The sequence below is a fragment of the Anomalospiza imberbis genome, chromosome 6 (assembly GCF_031753505.1).
Source record: "Anomalospiza imberbis isolate Cuckoo-Finch-1a 21T00152 chromosome 6, ASM3175350v1, whole genome shotgun sequence".
Lineage (NCBI taxonomy): Eukaryota > Metazoa > Chordata > Aves > Passeriformes > Viduidae > Anomalospiza > Anomalospiza imberbis.
The window spans coordinates 60,786,904-60,803,651 of NC_089686.1; the positions used below are offsets into that span (position 1 = coordinate 60,786,904).

A 16,748-nucleotide genomic window follows, 5' to 3' on the forward strand; every position below is an offset into this window, starting at 1 on the left:
AAAGGATCTTTAATTCAACCATTAAACTTCTGCCACTGCAGGAGGAACTTCTGAATTAAGAATGTGAATTAATTACCAATGTATTTATACAAATGAATGGGACAAACCCACTATAACTAAATAATTCTGGCATCCTACCTTCCTGGGCTCAAAGTGCTTTTCAGTTCAGAATGACTTAAGTTTCACCTGGAAAACTCTTGAGCTCTGCTGTGCAATCCAAAACCAGTTGGGCTGGACCCCTTGGCTGTTCTTCACTTAGAATCCTTTTGCTTGCCACGTTATCATATACTACAGGGTTTTATTTTTTAAAAAAAACCAAAAAACATCTATTTGTAGATCAGCTTTTCCATTAAAAAATACCTGAGCAAGCAGAAGGCTACATGACTTCAGAGCGAGACGTGTTCGAAACGCAGGGTTTAGAATTTGGTATGTGCTCCTTCTGTGAAGGATGGAGCTTCCCCCAAGGTTGCAGTGGGAAGGGAAATATTTCAGCAATGAAGACTGCCTTCCCTGCCTTTTCCACAGGCCTATTTTGCATAAAAAGGTCTTGTATAGTTGCCACCCTGAGGCAACATCACAGTGGCCTACGTGGTCCATCAGGTACTAATTAGGGAGCATGTTCTGTCAACACTTTCTTGCTGTTCTCCCATTAATTGATCATCCTGCCCAATTAATACAATGCAACACAGCTCTGGAATCCTTGAGATCCTGTACCTGGGAGAAGCAAGGATGAAGGGAAGAAACCCCCTCCCAAAAGGGGCACAAGGTTACTGCGCTTGTCCAAGACCTGGAGTGACAATAACACCACTGAGCTGAGAGGTTAATTATGGTCCTACCAACTTTCTCTTGAGCCTAAGATTGTTTTTTATTTAACAGTAAAGACTAAAAGCAAAACCAAATCCAAACCTACTTCATCGAACAGGCTATATTATGTTTAGATATAAGGGGCTGCAGAACTAAACTCACTTGGCCATTAACAGCATATTTATCATCAGAATGTGTGTGGTTAATGCCATCACTGTTAGGTAGCACAGACCAGAAAATAAGTCAGGGACACACTAGAGCACACTACTCCCACCTATGCACACTGCACTCCAAACAGCTGCCCCTCAGCCAAAGCAACCATACATCAGCATTTCATAAAAACGGCGAGAAATCAAATGCATGTTTGCTCCATTTATGAAACAGCACTGAAGATACCAAAGCGAAAACGCCAAGGACAAAGCAGCTGCCAAATACAACACGCTACTGCCACCTAATGCTAACCAGGACACAGCAAAGCCTGGCTTTGTTCCTCTGCACTCCACCAGCAACGGGGGCCAGGGCGAGCCACAAACTTTCCTGATGTTCTTACATATTTGTTCCATCCCCTACAGTCTTCCTAAACTGAACTGCTGGGGTCGCAGCCTTTCTGGTACACAAAGCAGGAAAAAATAGGGGAAAACATTAAAAAAAAAGAAAAAACAAACAAACAAACAAAAAGAAAGAAAAAGAAAATAAAAAAAAAAAAAGAGAGAGGAGTGCTCTTATCCTAAAACAGCACAAAACGAGATGACTTTGAAGGTGCTTTTTGTATTTCACTGACGTTGCAAAGCGCCCTCTCCAAAATATGGAACTTGTCCACTTCCATGACAAGGATGATGCCAGGTCCTAAACTTGCCTTCCTAGTCCACAATCAGTCTTTTCAACATGCTCACTCAATTGGCAGAAGTTAGCAGAGAACATGCAAGGAGCCTGCTTCTTCCACTTGCAAAGAGGAGAAAGAGAAATGAGGAGCTCCCTGTGACATTCAATCTTTTCATACAGAGATTTAAACTTCCCCAAAGGATGCCTGTCCAAAGACAGCTGGACAAAAGAGCAAGGAATTTATCTGCTTGATTCATGACTTCAATCCATCTCTTCTTCCTTTCTTCCCCCAAACACAAACAACCTTTGAGCTTTTTAACAACTTTAGCCTTGCCCTACCTGATCCTGTTATCAGCCTTGACACTAATTACAGCCTGCACTGCCCATCTCCAGGATGATTCTTTCTCATGGGAAATGCTCCTCATTTGTGGAAAAATAAAAGGTGACCATTTCATTTTCCATCTCATCTCGGAGAACTTACCCAATCTATGACTTCTTTTCAAACACTGCTCATTGATCAATTAGCTGGGGAAAATCGTGCCCAGTCTCATCCCTATTTCTTCCTTACAATCTGCCACGATCAAAACTATTGTGCAAGTATCAATCCTTCCACACAATATTCCACTGCTTGCGTGTTTTACACACATTATTCATCTTTTCCATAACCTTCTGGCCAGAAATTACCACTCTTACACACAACATCCAGCACTGCACACCTACACCTTTGTCTGAGACAAATAAAATCCACCAGAACAGAAATATTTCAGGTAACACTATAGTTGCTGTAGCTCTAACTATAACAAAGTACTTGCTGTGACTCAAATGTTTGCAGCAAAACATCCCCAAGACAGCACTCTGGATGAAAAAGGAGTTTCCCCCTAACATTTTAGTCTTTCATTACCCAGTGGATAATTCTGAAAAACATCCACAGACAACCCAAATTGCTTTCTTTTAAAAACAGCCAGAATTAAAAAAAAAGAAAAGTTGGGGTTAAATGTACACAGCAATGTGCAACAGGTATGCAGAACACAAAATGGGTGTTCACTGACAGCTGCCCAGTGAAAACACAGGATGGGACTATCAATCCAGTGCAGCAAATTCTTGTTAATTACTGGAGTCCTCAAAGTGCAATTAAAAAACCCCACAGACTCAATCACACTGTCACAAACTCACTAATTCCCACGCTGGGTTTCTTTTTTTTAAAGGTCTCTTGCTTAAACATACTTAAAATGCAATTGGTTTTACCATGGTACTGTAGCATCACCCTGCCACTTTGAACCTCCACACTCTTTACTGGTCTTGACTGGTGACAGTGGCTCTCCTCTCCGCCCAAGGCAACACTCCATGAATCCTTTTCTACTTTAAAACCCTTCAGAGTAAAAAATCAAGTGTCAAAGTTCCAGTTTCTATTGATGGAAAAGAATATAAACTGTTGTTGGTGTAAACAGAAGAAAACAATTCTTTGGCTAATGAAAATGAGGAGAAAAACCAGAAGCTATGGTTACCAACAGGTACATTTTTAGAAACTGACTCTCTTTCATTTTCTTCTCTTTCCATGGCTCCTTATTTTGCTATGAAGAGTGACCCAAGAGCCTCAAGAGGTACTTCAAAAAGCCCTTTGAAAACTACACTATACAGCAGAAGAAAAAACAACAGAAATCCATCAAAAACTAGCAAAGGAATGAATGGGAGAAAAACCATTTAAATTTACAGTAGTATAAAGGTAAAAACAGAAAAGGGAATTTTAGCTTTTTTCTACATTTGTGGCTCCTATGCTCACAATTTACACTAATAATGTCACACTGAACCATATTCTGTTGTTTAGGCATAGATTATTGTGGCCCTGGTCATATATAACTCCAGACAAACAAATGGTTAAGAAAACAGTTTAGGCAAATGCTACTTTCGTGTGAAAGCAGACTCCCAAATCCTCTATTTTATTATAGAAAAAAAAACCCCAAACAAACAAACAAACAAAAATAATCACTCCAGGAAACCAAACCAAGCAGGGTTGTTGCTACTGGACACCAAATGAGTACACAGAAGCTTGGTAAGTTCAAAGGAGAAAAAGACCAAGTTTTATTCGAACATCTGGTATTTATAGAATTCCAAAGGTGACCGTGGATTGGGGGATGGAATTGCCACCTCTCCAACCACACTGGTCCAAAGATCACTCCATCATTTCTCTCCACCCACAGAGAAATATGGAAACTATTCTATTTATACATGAAATTGTGTGGGACCTCTGACTCTCAAATACGTAAACATTATCAGAAGGCTGAAGAAGTTTGATGAGAACTTTAAAACTTTAAAAAGAACTATAAAAGAAAACTTAACACTTTTAAAAATCAGGGCAACACAGGGTTGCTTAAAGTGCTGAAAAAGTGGGGAGGAACCTTTGCAAATGATATGAAGAGAAAACCCCCAGGATGCTATTTCCTGGCTGAGGAACATCTGGCAGGAGGGCAGGGACAGCAGTTTGGGGCAGCAGCCTTCAGCTGGCACTGGGACCGGCAGGAGGAAAACCCTTCAGCAGGCAAAGCCAAGCCCTTTGACACCCACAGCATCCCCAGAGCTGCTGAGCACAAAGCACAGTTTTCTGTGGTGGCCCCCTGCCCCAGCCACACCCTCAGTGCTCCAAACCAAAGTGTAACATTCATTTTCCAGTTCATCTGGAGCACCTGAAAACGGCCTCCCAGCTTTAAGGGCTCAGATTTAAGCATGATGCAAAATAATCCAAGTCCCCAAGGCACTTCAGCTGCAGATGGAAAGCAGGCCTTGCAGAGTACAGGACTTAAAAAAAATTAGTTATTAGCAACTCTAACTCCAACACTTGCATAACAAGGTTTTAATTTTTTGTTTACTTTAAACTATTTCTTTCAGCTTTCCCCATCTCTGAGAACAATACAGAATCCCTGCAGTGTTTGAAGCCATTTGAGATCTCAAAATAACAGCTTTGGCTCTTGTTGAATTATAACTTTTAAAATGGACATAAAAAGCTACCTATTAACAGAATTTACTCAGTTGTGAAAACCAGTATTAAAAAAAACCCAAAAAACAACCCAAAACACAACAACAACAACAACCTAACAACAACAACAATAAATAAAAGTCAGCATTTTGAGAATTCATAACCACAGGCACAAAACAAGTCCAAACCTTATCTATGGAATCACACACGCTTAGAAATTAGTTTGTATTGGATTTATTCACAGGCTTGAAGGACGTGTTCCTATCTGGACTGATCACTAGTTTGGTGTTGATTTAACTTCTGATTTGATATTTGAGTTGGCAAATTTCTCCATTAGCAGCAAGGAAACAACTTTGGCAGCGTGTCCCCACAACGCTGCAGGCACACACTTTGAGGGGGGCTCCAGGAAAGCACACATCCACAGAATAATCTGTCACTCACCAGAATTCACTCCTGAGCTCTGGGACAATGCTATTTTTCTAGGCAGTCTTAGCCTTTACACAACTGCCCCATTTCAGAAAGGAACGGTAAAGAGAAGGAGATGGAAAGGTCAGCATTAAGGAATAACCCAAAGTTTTCATCCCTTGAGTTTCAACAGCAACACTTCCAGTGTGGGATTTAACCCTTTTCTGACCTAGAGATGGGGCAACTGAGAGGTGTTTTAAAAACTTTTATTCCATTTTCAGTCTCACGAGAAGGGTGAGACAATACAGATGTTATAATTCACTCCATCACAATCAGAAGCCAACCATTTCCTAATTACAATACACTGCAAGTGTTTCTTGGCCTATCAGCTTTAGCCCCACCATGCTGAAAATGCCTTAAAGCCAATTATCTAAAATTACCCCTCGTGGGTCCCACTACAATGCATCTTTCACAGTTCTGATTCTCCAAAGCATCCAGTCTTATTTGCAGTGCCATCCTTTGAAACTTGTTTCTGGCTCCATTTCTCTCTCAGCAATGTCTGCCCTATTCCATGGCATTTCTTGTCAGCATTTCTTATCTCAAAGTCTGCATACAGATGCACACCGTGTGTGAGCCTTCTGTCAGGCTTGGAGATTTCTCTACAAATCCATTTCCCACATTCCAAGAGCCAGAGTTTCACTGGGAGAATCTTCCCAAGCCCATCCTTGGCACTGCCAACTCTGGATTGCTCTGACAGAAGGCAAGTACCTCTAAAAAAGGCAGCTGCTGCTCAGCTTTTCCTCAGACACCTCACTAGTTCCAATCTAATGTTCTGTCAAGGAAAGAAAAACGTTTAGCTGAGATGCTGCTCAGCAAACTCATTCATCTTTCTGACTATGGACATTCTTAGGTCATAAATGCAAGCAAAACAGACTGAATTTTTTCAATACTGATAATTCAGTAGGAATAACTATGAAGGGTAAAGTTTGACAACAGCCAGTCAATAGCTGATTACTGACTTTTCAGCCTTGAAACATCACTTCTAATGTACTGAAAATTAAATGACAAAGAGTTTATCCAAATGGCTGGCAGAGCACAAAAAGCTGAACTTTTTTTCTATAGGAACAGGCTACCCACAAAGTATCCTACATGGCAAGCCTTCAGGTACATGAACTCACTTCTGCATTAAATCAGCTCAATTGAGCTCATGTCTGCTGAGCATTTGAGCTCAGTGGGAGATGAGGAAGCATTTGTGGTACAGTGAGGCAAGGCAAAGATGGAGGGTGGGACAGTAACATCATTCAGATGGGGATTTTCTCACTCTAAAGTGTCAAACGATGGAGGAAAGAAGGAACATGAGAATGTGTTGCTTTAACAACATAATAATTTTATTATGTATTTCAAACAGAAGACAAAATCAGACTCAGACTATGTAAATAATAAAAACCCAACAAGACCCTAAAACACTGAATTTTACAGGTTAGTACCTCACATGACAATATTTGAAAAAATGTAGTAACTATTTGAGATTCAACACAAACATGGTCAATTTTGTTTAACAGCCATAAGAGATCCTTACATAAACACAGCCACTGCAACATGATTGACTCTACCCCAAACTATTATCCCCTTCAGACCATTGTTCTACACTTAGAGCTTCTTTAAACAGTTGATCCAGTGCTTAAAATTTCTGAAGCAGACACCCGAATGCATGGTCTGATTTGGAAATGTTGAACAGCTCAAGGTACTCTTGAACTGTGGCTCCTCAAACGTCTGAACAACAGAACATTTGGGATGTGAAAGCATTATGCTGCTCTTTGTAGCCTCCTTCTTTGTGCTTTAATTTGTATTGTTTGATATGTGATTTTTATTTCAAACACCTCTCGTTAGAAATGAGATAAAAAGCACACCGCACAATATAAAACTACTTAAATATGTCTTCAAAGTGCTGAAAAAACACTTGCAAATATTAAAGAAACATCTTTATGCCATTTAATAAGCTACTAAAGATTTTATTTTTGATCAGAATTTTAATTTTATACTGATTCAGGGCATAGTGAATATTTGTGAGGATAGAACACCTTTCAAAAAAAGTCTACCAAACACAGTAGAGATCCTTTATTTAATATATGTTACAATGAATAACTTACATAACCAGAGCACAAAGTGCTCAATAGAGGCATGAGATTCCTCTGCAGAGCACAAATGGCATCAAAGGCCAAGCACACACTGGCCAAATCTCCCATTTCAATTGCCTGGTGCCCATCCTGTTGTGTATGAACCATAAATTTATAGAGGATGAGGTAGTAGAAGCTGCTCATTTTATCAAATAAACTGTGGACAATAACCCTGTAAGTAAACAGATTAAATTTAGAAATAATTTTTGAAACTAACGTTACTTTCACAACTAGCTGAACTGCCTGAATAAGTAATTACTATTTATTTGTTGGTTTATTTGGTTCTCATATTCTGTGTAAGTTAAATACAAAACTTCTTCTGTAGGGATATTCACACCCCATCCATTTGTTAAAATTTACCTGCATCTTTAAAAAAACATTACAGTGTAAACCAAACAAAAACCAACACCAGAGTCAGGTGAATAAATGACACAACTTAGAGTTTAAAAAGCAGCGGGATCATGAGCTGGCTAATGAAGCTGGTTGAATTAGTGACTTCTCTAACACTGAGCCTCACTTGGTACTACCTAGACCGGGAATCAACTTCTCAAGTTGGAAATATGCCCCTTCTTTTTATTCCAGTGGTAATTAGTAGATCAGATGTAGAGAACAGTAAATCTACCCTGAGCACTGAAAGAGCAGCCCTCTGTACTAAACTTGGTGGCTTATCTTTCTCTCTGTAGCTAGTAGATTATCTCCACTGAACCTGTTCTGTTTATATTGTCAAATTACAAATCCATTTTCTACCAGTTAGGTGAAGTTAGAATTAGCTAAGCACAATGATCTGTTCAACTCTTCTAACAAGTGTGCTGCTATTCAAACAAAAATTAAAAACTTGCCCAAGGATATTGAAGGAGGAATACTTACACTGCCTGAATGTCATGAAAAGCATTACCCTGAGACTTCCAATACAAAACTCAAAAGTGTTTTTAAGTTTCAAATTCTCTACTTAAACTCAGCATGAAGTTCCTCAATAGGCAGGTCCTTTCAGGAGCAATACTGAATTTACCTTGCAACAAACATGGAAAGAACAATCACAAAAGAAGAACAAGCAGCTCTTCAACTTTACATATATCACACCCTCTGCATTTCTTGTGATTGCAGAATTTAGATAAGTACATAAATCAGAGTTTTTGCTCTCCAGAAAGCCATATGTCTTTCCTTTAAACATGCTCCATAGACTAATCTCTTCTTGAAGTAACTTTGCCTCATTAAATTTCTATTAATTTCTTTATTTTTTGTTGCTGAGAGTCATTCTCACCTGTGCCTGATGCTCTGTTTGCAAATCTTCTACTCTTCCAAATAGATCAAGTGAGCACCTTAACACTTTGTATTTATATACACACACACCACCCCTTTTGATAAAAAAGATAATCTTTGTAACACTCTGTGTTAAGTGGCACAGACTTGTAAGTGGCACATACATTTTATTTCCTTACCATATTAAAAATAAGAGCTTCTTGCTGCTGCCTGCTCAAATTACATGGATTTTCTTTAAGATTAGGGCACACATTGTAACAGCAGCATATAATTTTCTTGCACAATAATTTTTTTCCAGTTGAAAGGTATCCTATAATATCATCAGCATCAACAGGAACAGACACCTGATTTTCAGCTAGACAAAGCTTATGTGTTTGGTGACTTTATTCCTGGTGAAAAGCAGTTTTCAGATATAAAGCAGCTACATAAAAATTCAAAAACAATCTGACAACTTATTCTTTGACAACAAAGTGCTAGACCAAAAGCAAATGCAAAAATTGTGCCAAAAATAAGACTGGGTGTGTGTGTGTGTGTGTGTGTCCCCTGCTGCTGCTCTAATTTTATCTTCTGCTGATTTTATATACATTTAGAAATGGAACATAAGCACTGCCCTTCCTGAAAGTTGAATGGATTCCTTAAAAAATCAAGCACAGAGCACAACACCCAGTTATGCATTTAAGAAATCACCTTGTTGATACTACCATGTGAGTAACTGTGGATGAAAGGCTGTGTGGATCCCAAATATCTCAAACCCACCAGCAGGTTCCAAAGACAGAAGATTAAAGACCCACTCCTACCACTTCAACAAGATATTAGTTCTCAGACTTTGCTGGATTCCATTCAGAGTATGGGAGCTACAAGTCTCCTGGGCCCCGGGAAGCACTTCAGCACTTCAGCATGAGTTTCTAAGAGCCAGCCAAGCAATCTCTGCATTGAGCTATGCTGGTTTCAAAGCACTCACTTGCGTTTTTTTTCTCTTTTCAGAATTACTGGCTGGAGCTTTGTGCCAGAGTATGAGCCTGCATACACAGAGGTTTTATTTTCTTTCAAAAATAAGCTTTTTATAGAATTGATAATGCATTGCATCTTGTGCCCCAAAGTCTGTAATTGTAATTTTCAGCTGCGACTGATGCTTACAGTAATAGAGAATCAAGATGATCCAAGTATCAGAGTCACCTAAGTACACAAGAATTATTACAAAAAAAATTAAGTCTCGAGGAAATTTTATAAGATGCTCAAATAATTAGAAGATGTGGCAGGAAAAAAGAATCCCTAGCTTTAGCCCAAACTCATTTTCTGTATTAAATTAATACTATTCTTAAGGACTGAACTGGTATTATCTATAGTAAAATAATTCACTTGCATATATGTTGTGACCTGACCAAATGAAAAAACTAAGTGCAGTTAAGAAAAATATATGCTCTCTAGTGGGGTGTCTATACACAGTTTTGTTCTGGGCAATTACCTTTTTTCATCCTCAATTTGTTCGCATTTATAAAAAGGGGTTTGGTTTTAAAAATTCACCAGTTTTAGGCAAATATGCCCTGATGAAGTCATTCTTACAAAGCTACAATTCAATCACTCTTAATTGTGTACTACTTTGTATTATTAAGGTCAATCCTGAGATTTAGCTGCAATTACAGTTATCTTTTGGATGACATATGGCAAGATCTCCAACTCTTCTTAGCTTTGGAAATTTTACATCTGCCTGTTCCTTCAAGATGCTAAGCATACATGTGTTGACAAATACAGAAAATAGCAGATGGCAAAAAGCAAATGCTCAACATGAAGCACTGGGGATCACTCAAAAAAGGCTTGGACTCAGAAATTGGTCATTTTTATTTTAACAGCAGAATTATGTTTAAAAATAAATTCCTCCATCTCTTCTGCTTGATGCCAAGGAAGACGTGTGAAGAGAATATTCAGGACTACAGAACCAATGTCATATTAACGGCAGCTGGTATCCATCATGCAAGTTGCTTTGCAAACCTTTGGACTTGAGGGCTATAAACACAGCATAATTCTTCAGGAGATTAACTTCTGCAGCTATATAGAAATTGGAAGCCATTCTGCACCCACCATTAAAATTTGACATGGAATCTTTTATTGGAATCTGCTATTCCAGCTTCTAAAAAGCTGCATGTAGCTGCAAGCAAGCCCTTGGCAATGGCAGTGCCACTTGTACCACCTCCAGCAGAGAATCCAAGGAGCAGCTGGGCACTTGGGGCTGAGAAGTTCCCCCAGTTTGGGGAGCAGGAGAGTGACTTCACCTGAAAGGACACGCAAGGTAACACAGGCCCAGCCAGGGCTGTACTTCTCACTAACAGGGAGCAGTGGATGACTAGGGAACAGCACCAGGATAAAACCAACATTCAGCACCAATCCCCTAATAAATCCAGTATTTGGAAGTCCACAGGTCAGAGATCCCTGAATCACAGAGAACATTTCTGGTGCCATGGCAGACTCTCAGCAGTCTTACAATTTTTCCAACCATGGAACCTCTCCAACTGAGGCACCTTCCCACTGTAACTAAGACATGTGCTGTGCTCTCCAGTCTCTCCTACAGCCCATGGGGGTGGAAGGTGCATAAAAACCTTGGTGGTCTCATCAGCACCATGCCTTAAGGACCCCAGAGTGACTGTGCTAGGAGGGAGAGCGTCAAGCATACTCTGTAACAGTTCAGCTAAAAGGAAAAGATGAGCAGAGACAGGACATATGGGAACCATCACAGACAAGCAGCAGATCTGCCTTGGGAAAACACCTACAAGTAAACATCAGTAAACATCTCTCTTTAGCCAGAGGGACCCATCACAGACACTAAGAGAAAAACCAAAAAAACCACCTATCTTCATTTTCTCTACCATTTCTCGCTGACTTTTCAAATAGACAGCACTAACAAATCAGGTTGGAAATATGCAGGTGCTAAAGAAATGCTTGTGTATTAAAACAATATTTTAATCTTCTGAAACTACAGTTAGAGATGTAGACACACAGCTGTAAACCTTGATAATTCTCACTTCATACATCCCAAAATAATGACATGAAATTACACTGAAGTACAGCTCCATAACACAATTTCAAAAAACATCATAGAAGAAAGGGACTATGTAAGTTTCACTTCTGTAACAGCTCTGAACAACACCTATAATTTTAACTCCATGATTATACATCAATTCATAGGCAAATAAATATATTAATTCCATTACAGTATTCAGTTTAAATTAGCCCCATCTGGACAGAAGAGGTATTTTACACACCTTCATTAAGAACAAACAGACCTCTATTAATCTTTTTACTCACATTTTCCCAGCAATTCAATAGAACAAAACCATTAGGAGATCCAAGAAAACAACGATTTCTATTTAAAATGGAGCCAAAAAACTTGGTTTCCAAAGCCCTCTCCTAAGTTAGAACAATCCAAGTTTTATGGTGAGAACCAAAGGATTTATGTCCAGAATCTGCACACAAACATCTTGCCAGGTATAGAACTTAAGACTAAGTACAGCAATCAGTTTCAGGCAAAGAAATAAATTCACAGGAGGCACTGAGAGGAGCAGAGGTACAGCAGGGGCCGCCTAGCAAATTCAGCTGAAGAATACCAAGATGTGTAATATTGGAACATACTGCTGAAATGATGAAACTTTAAAACTGTTTTTATAGTGGTTAGAAATAAAAATTAACAACCTGCCCCCCCAAACCCATGAATTTACTTCAACTCTAACAAAACTCAGTCTTCTGGTCACTGGCAGCCAAAGCACTTCTTGAGCAAAATGCCTGAACTCAAGGGAAGGAGCAAAACAGAATAACCAAGAATCACACGGAATAACCTGGTAAAGCTCTGAGATTCTTATGCACATATAGCAGCACAGCAGAAAAAATTAGGGGAATTCACAGAAAATGAAGTCTTGATGCATGACCAAGAATACAACTCCACAAAAACTGACCAGAAACCTTCCAATAAAATTAATACATTTTCCTCCTATTCATTTTTTATTTCATTACTACTGACTATTAAGAAAAAAAAAATCTCTTTTTCTTTGCTTCTGGTCTTTGTGTACTAGAGGGTTGCAGATACAAAAATGGTAAAAACAAACCCTGCAACTATTACCTTACTGGTTTAAAAGAATGACTTTGATGTATTGTTGGAGCCCTGGCTGCTGAGCGTTTCAGACTTTCTGTGCTGACGGGCACTGACCCCCAGGAGAACACTGCATTGACCTGAGGCTGTGGAGAAGACTTCCAAAATGGAATGACAGAACTGGGATTGTGGGGGTGGAGTTTGAATGGAAGTGTGTAACATCACAGGGTGGGAAACTCAGAGTTTAAGGTTTTAGAATACAGTAATAAATATAAAGCAAGATGGAGGTTTTAGGGCAGTGGCTGGTCCTTCTTCACCTTCTTCTCCATGGGTTTGGGTGGTTTTGTGTAACTGGATAAAAAGTCCACATTGCAGGACATGGGTGGTTGGTTATTGGGTTAAAAGTAACAATAATTTAGGTGTCATTTCTTAATTGGACAGTTTATCCTTAAAAGGCCTTGTAGAGAGGGAGATAGGGCTCCATGTTTAGTTTGTTAGAGTGAAGGGCTGTAGAACTCAGGGTTTGTGAGACTGCAACAGAGACAAGACCTAACAAACACCTGAGTCTGAACAAGAGATACCTTCTCACAGATTTACTCCCAACCTTGGCAGAAAAGAAGCAAGGAATCCACCAGTGTATCCTTAATATCAAATGCAGCCTTACCAACAAAGCAAGTTTTTGGTATTTCCGTTTCAGCTCTGCCGGGCTGTCCGAAGGTTGGGCCCCCAGGACCTCGTACCAGTCCTTCTGCTTCACCCTTGCCAAGGCCATGGCCTGATGGCTTTGCAATCCCTTCCTCGGCACTGCGCTAGAAAATCAATTCAAGGAAACCACAACCTGGAAGAGAAACAGGAAAAGCAAAACCAAGGATGTGGCAAACTGCAGCATCAGAGAATTGACTGCTGCCCTCGAGCACCTCCACACCATTATACGAGAACTGTTGTGCAAGAAAAGTTAAATGCACGTGGCCATTCCATCCCCCAGCCTGTCAAATGTGACATCTTCTGTTTCCTGTCCAAGTGCCTCAGCGTATCGCGTTCAGAAGCCATCCATACTTCTTTAAAAATCATTTTGTGTGTAGAATGAACTGTTTAGAAATGCCCCAGGTTACAGGGACACCTTTCATACAGACACTTTTAAAAACAAACTTTTGACTTTGAAGCAATACCGTACTTAACACATGAAAACATGAAGTACAGAAAAGGGTGACATTTTTCAAATTGGGGATAAGATCTGTGCAAGAAGACACAAGAAAAACGATGTGTTTGTTTTTACAAAATTACTTTTTCAGAGCATGGAAATGCCTTCATCCTGCTGAGTAAGAAGTCAACTTTCTTAAAGCAGGAGAGCATGTAAAAACAAATAAACAAAATAAACCAAATTAATAAATAAACAAAAATGAACCAAAATATACAAAGTTAGCACAGGTCACTAAGCAAAACCTACCCAGAAGTGTGGCTTTCAATTTTGGCCATCTTTCATCAACTTAATGACCCAGAAAGAAAAAGAAAACAAAACAGGAGACTAAGTGTCAGTAACAGAATGGCAGTGCTTGAGCTTCACGCAGATTCTTAGGTGTGCTGCAATCCCCAGCTGGCAGCAGCCGATTTACCATGAACTTCCAGAGAAGAAATAACACTGCCAGTAGGCAAGAGCTTTGTAAACACACAAGCTCTATAACTGTAAATTAATTGTGACACAAAACAAAAAACCAAAAACAAAGGTTTGGGTTGTTGCTTTTTATTTTTTTTTCTCTAAAACTGCTTCCGTCGTACTTGAGACTAAACGTGGCATTCCCGGGGGAAGGTGTGTAGGTGTTTCAAACCCGGCTGAGCAGACCGCGGTACCCAGGGGGCAGGGCAGAGCGCCCCGCTCCCGTCCTGCCCGCCCCGGGAGCGCTCCCGCAGCGCGGCCCCGCACAACCGCGGCGGGCGCCACCGGGGAGCGCTCCCGCCGCCCGGGCCAGGCCGCGGCCCCGCTGCCGGAGGTGCCCCGCCGCCCTCCCTCGCAGCTCCGCAATCCTTCCCGGGTCCAGCCCGGATCCCCGGTCCTTCCTCCCCCGGTCCAGCCCGGATCCCCGGTCCTTCCTCCCGCGGTCCAGCCCGGATCCCCGGTCCTTCCTCCCCCGGTCCAGCCCGGATCCCCGGTCCAGCCGGGATCCCGGGTCCTTCCTCCCCCGGTCCAGCCCGGATCCCGGGTCCTTCCTCCCCCGGTCCAGCCCGGATCCCCGGTCCGGCCCGGATCCCGGGTCCAGCCCGGATCCCCGGTCCTTCCTCCCCCGGTCCAGCCCGGATCCCCGGTCCAGCCCGGATCCCGGGTGCTTCCTCCCCCGGTCCAGCCCGGATCCCGGGTCCTTCCTCCCCCGGTCCAGCCCGGATCCCGGGTCCAGCCCGGATCCCGAGTCCTTCCTCCCCCGGTCCAGCCCGGATCCCGGGTCCTTCCTCCCCCGGTCCAGCCCGGATCCCGGTTCTTCCTCCCCCGGTCCAGCCCGGATCCCGGGTCCAGCCCGGATCCCGGTCCTTCCTCCCCCGGTCCAGCCCGGATCCCCGACCTTTCTCCCCCGGTCCAGCCCGGATCCCGGGTCCAGCCCGGATCCCCGGTCCTTCCTCCCCCGGTCCAGCCCGGATCCCGGGTCCTTCCTCCCCCGGTCCAGCCCGGATCCCGGTCCTTCCTCCCCCGGTCCAGCCCGGATCCCCGTCCTTCCTCCCCCGGTCCAGCCCGGATCCCGGGTCCAGCCCGGATCCCGGGTCCTTCCTCCCCCGGTCCAGCCCGGATCCCGGTCCTTTCTCCCCCGGTCCAGCCCGGATCCCGGGTCCTTCCTCCCCCGGTCCAGCCCGGATCCCCGGTCCTTCCTCCCCCGGTCCAGCCCGGATCCCGGTCCTTCCTCCCCCGGTCCAGCCCGGATCCCCGTCCTTCCTCCCCCGGTCCCTCCCCGGTGCCCGCGGCCGCCCCGCGCTCCCACCTGCCCCGCACCGTCCATGGCAGCGCACGCCCAACTCGTCCGGCGGGAAACACGCTCCTCTCCCCCGCCGCGCTTTAGGCCCCTCCGCTCGGCCGGCGCCGCCTCGGTGTTTCCAGCCGGGCAGTAGTGGCGCCGCACCGGAGGAAGCGCGGCCCGACGCGTTCCCATGGCGACCGCGGTTCCCCGGCGCGGCCCGGGCCGGCTCCGGCTCCGGCCCCGCCGCCCCTGCGCTCCGGCGGCCGCGGCCTCGGGCCGAGGAGGCTCCGCTGCCCGTCCCGTTCCGCCTCGCTCGCTGCGCGGGAGCCCCACGGCCGCTCTCCCCGCAGGGACTCCGCCTCCCGCGGTGCCGGCGCTGCCATTGCCCGGCCCCGCAGGCGGAGCTCGGAGCCCGGGCTGCCGGCCTGGGGAGCGGAGCGGAGCGGAGCGGTGGTGCCTTTCTGGGGAATGCTTGTGCTGAAAGGGAAGGAAGAACGTCCTCCTGCTGAAAAAAAAATCCAGCTCTGGAAGCAGGTTTTTAATGATGTAAAGGCGGTTCCTCATTAGAAACAAAGAAGGAACCACAAAACGCCTTACACACCCCCACCCCTAAATCTGCAAAAACAACACAAACAAAAGCCCACCACCACCACAAAAAAACCCCAAAAAACCCCAAACACCAAAAAACCAACCCCTAAAACAAACAGACAAATAAAAAAAGTAAAAACCCCCCAAACAACCCCCCAAAAAACCCACAACAAAGCTCCTCAAAACCTTAGGTGGATGCCGGAGACTTCAGCTTTTGGAATCTTAGGCAAAACTAGCTAGCAAAATCCCTAAGCATTTCTCCAGGCAAACTGAGCTCACGCCGCACTTCTAAATGTATAGCATAGGTCCTGTGACAACATTTGTATGTGCTATGGTAGAATCAAAGCAGCTTCTTGTCACTTTTGTCACCCTTTGAAGTGTTGAAGCCGGGTCGGACGGACGCTGTCGGGAAGGGCTGGGAGCGTTCCTGGCGCATGGCTCCCATCAAGCAGAGCCGAGTGGGACAGCTGGAGCTCGGTGAGACACGCGGAGATTTATTTAAGGTTTAAGGCTGGGAAAACATCAGATCTGCACAACCACTCGGCACCTGATTAGTGTGATTTTTGTCCGTGCTGGTTGTCAGTGTTCCTTTTGAAATTGGACTTTTCTTCTCAGGTAAAGGTTTCAGTGGGGTTCCGTGTGTCACCTCCTTCACTGGGGCTGGTGTGTTTTTTCAAGAGTTTGAAAAAGAGTTAAAAGTTTCT

At 43.4% G+C, this 16,748-nt stretch overlaps 2 protein-coding genes across 2 annotated transcripts in view; both read right to left on the reverse strand.

Moving 5' to 3' along the window:
• DNAJC24 (DnaJ heat shock protein family (Hsp40) member C24) overlaps nt 1–15,605 on the reverse strand; it is a 35,615-nt gene extending 20,010 nt beyond the window's left edge. Inside the window, exons 1-2 of the mRNA XM_068194814.1 lie at nt 15,481–15,605; nt 13,182–13,355 (exon numbers count right to left, since the gene is read on the reverse strand). Coding sequence (XP_068050915.1) covers nt 13,182–13,289 — 108 coding nt within the window. The 5' untranslated portion in view covers nt 13,290–13,355; nt 15,481–15,605. The remainder of the gene's footprint in view (nt 1–13,181; nt 13,356–15,480) is intronic.
• LOC137476603 (uncharacterized PE-PGRS family protein PE_PGRS20-like) lies at nt 14,338–16,020 on the reverse strand. Its single transcript, XM_068194968.1, has one exon. The coding sequence runs from the start codon at nt 16,018–16,020 to the stop codon at nt 14,338–14,340; it is 1,683 nt and encodes a 560-aa protein (XP_068051069.1).
• Between the last annotated feature and the right edge of the window lie 728 nt (nt 16,021–16,748).

What these genes read in the sequence shown, in the direction of transcription:
- LOC137476603 (XM_068194968.1), bottom strand. Translation starts at nt 16,020, where the DNA reads ATGAGGAACCGCCTTTACATCATTAAAAACCTGCTTCCAGAGCTGGAT.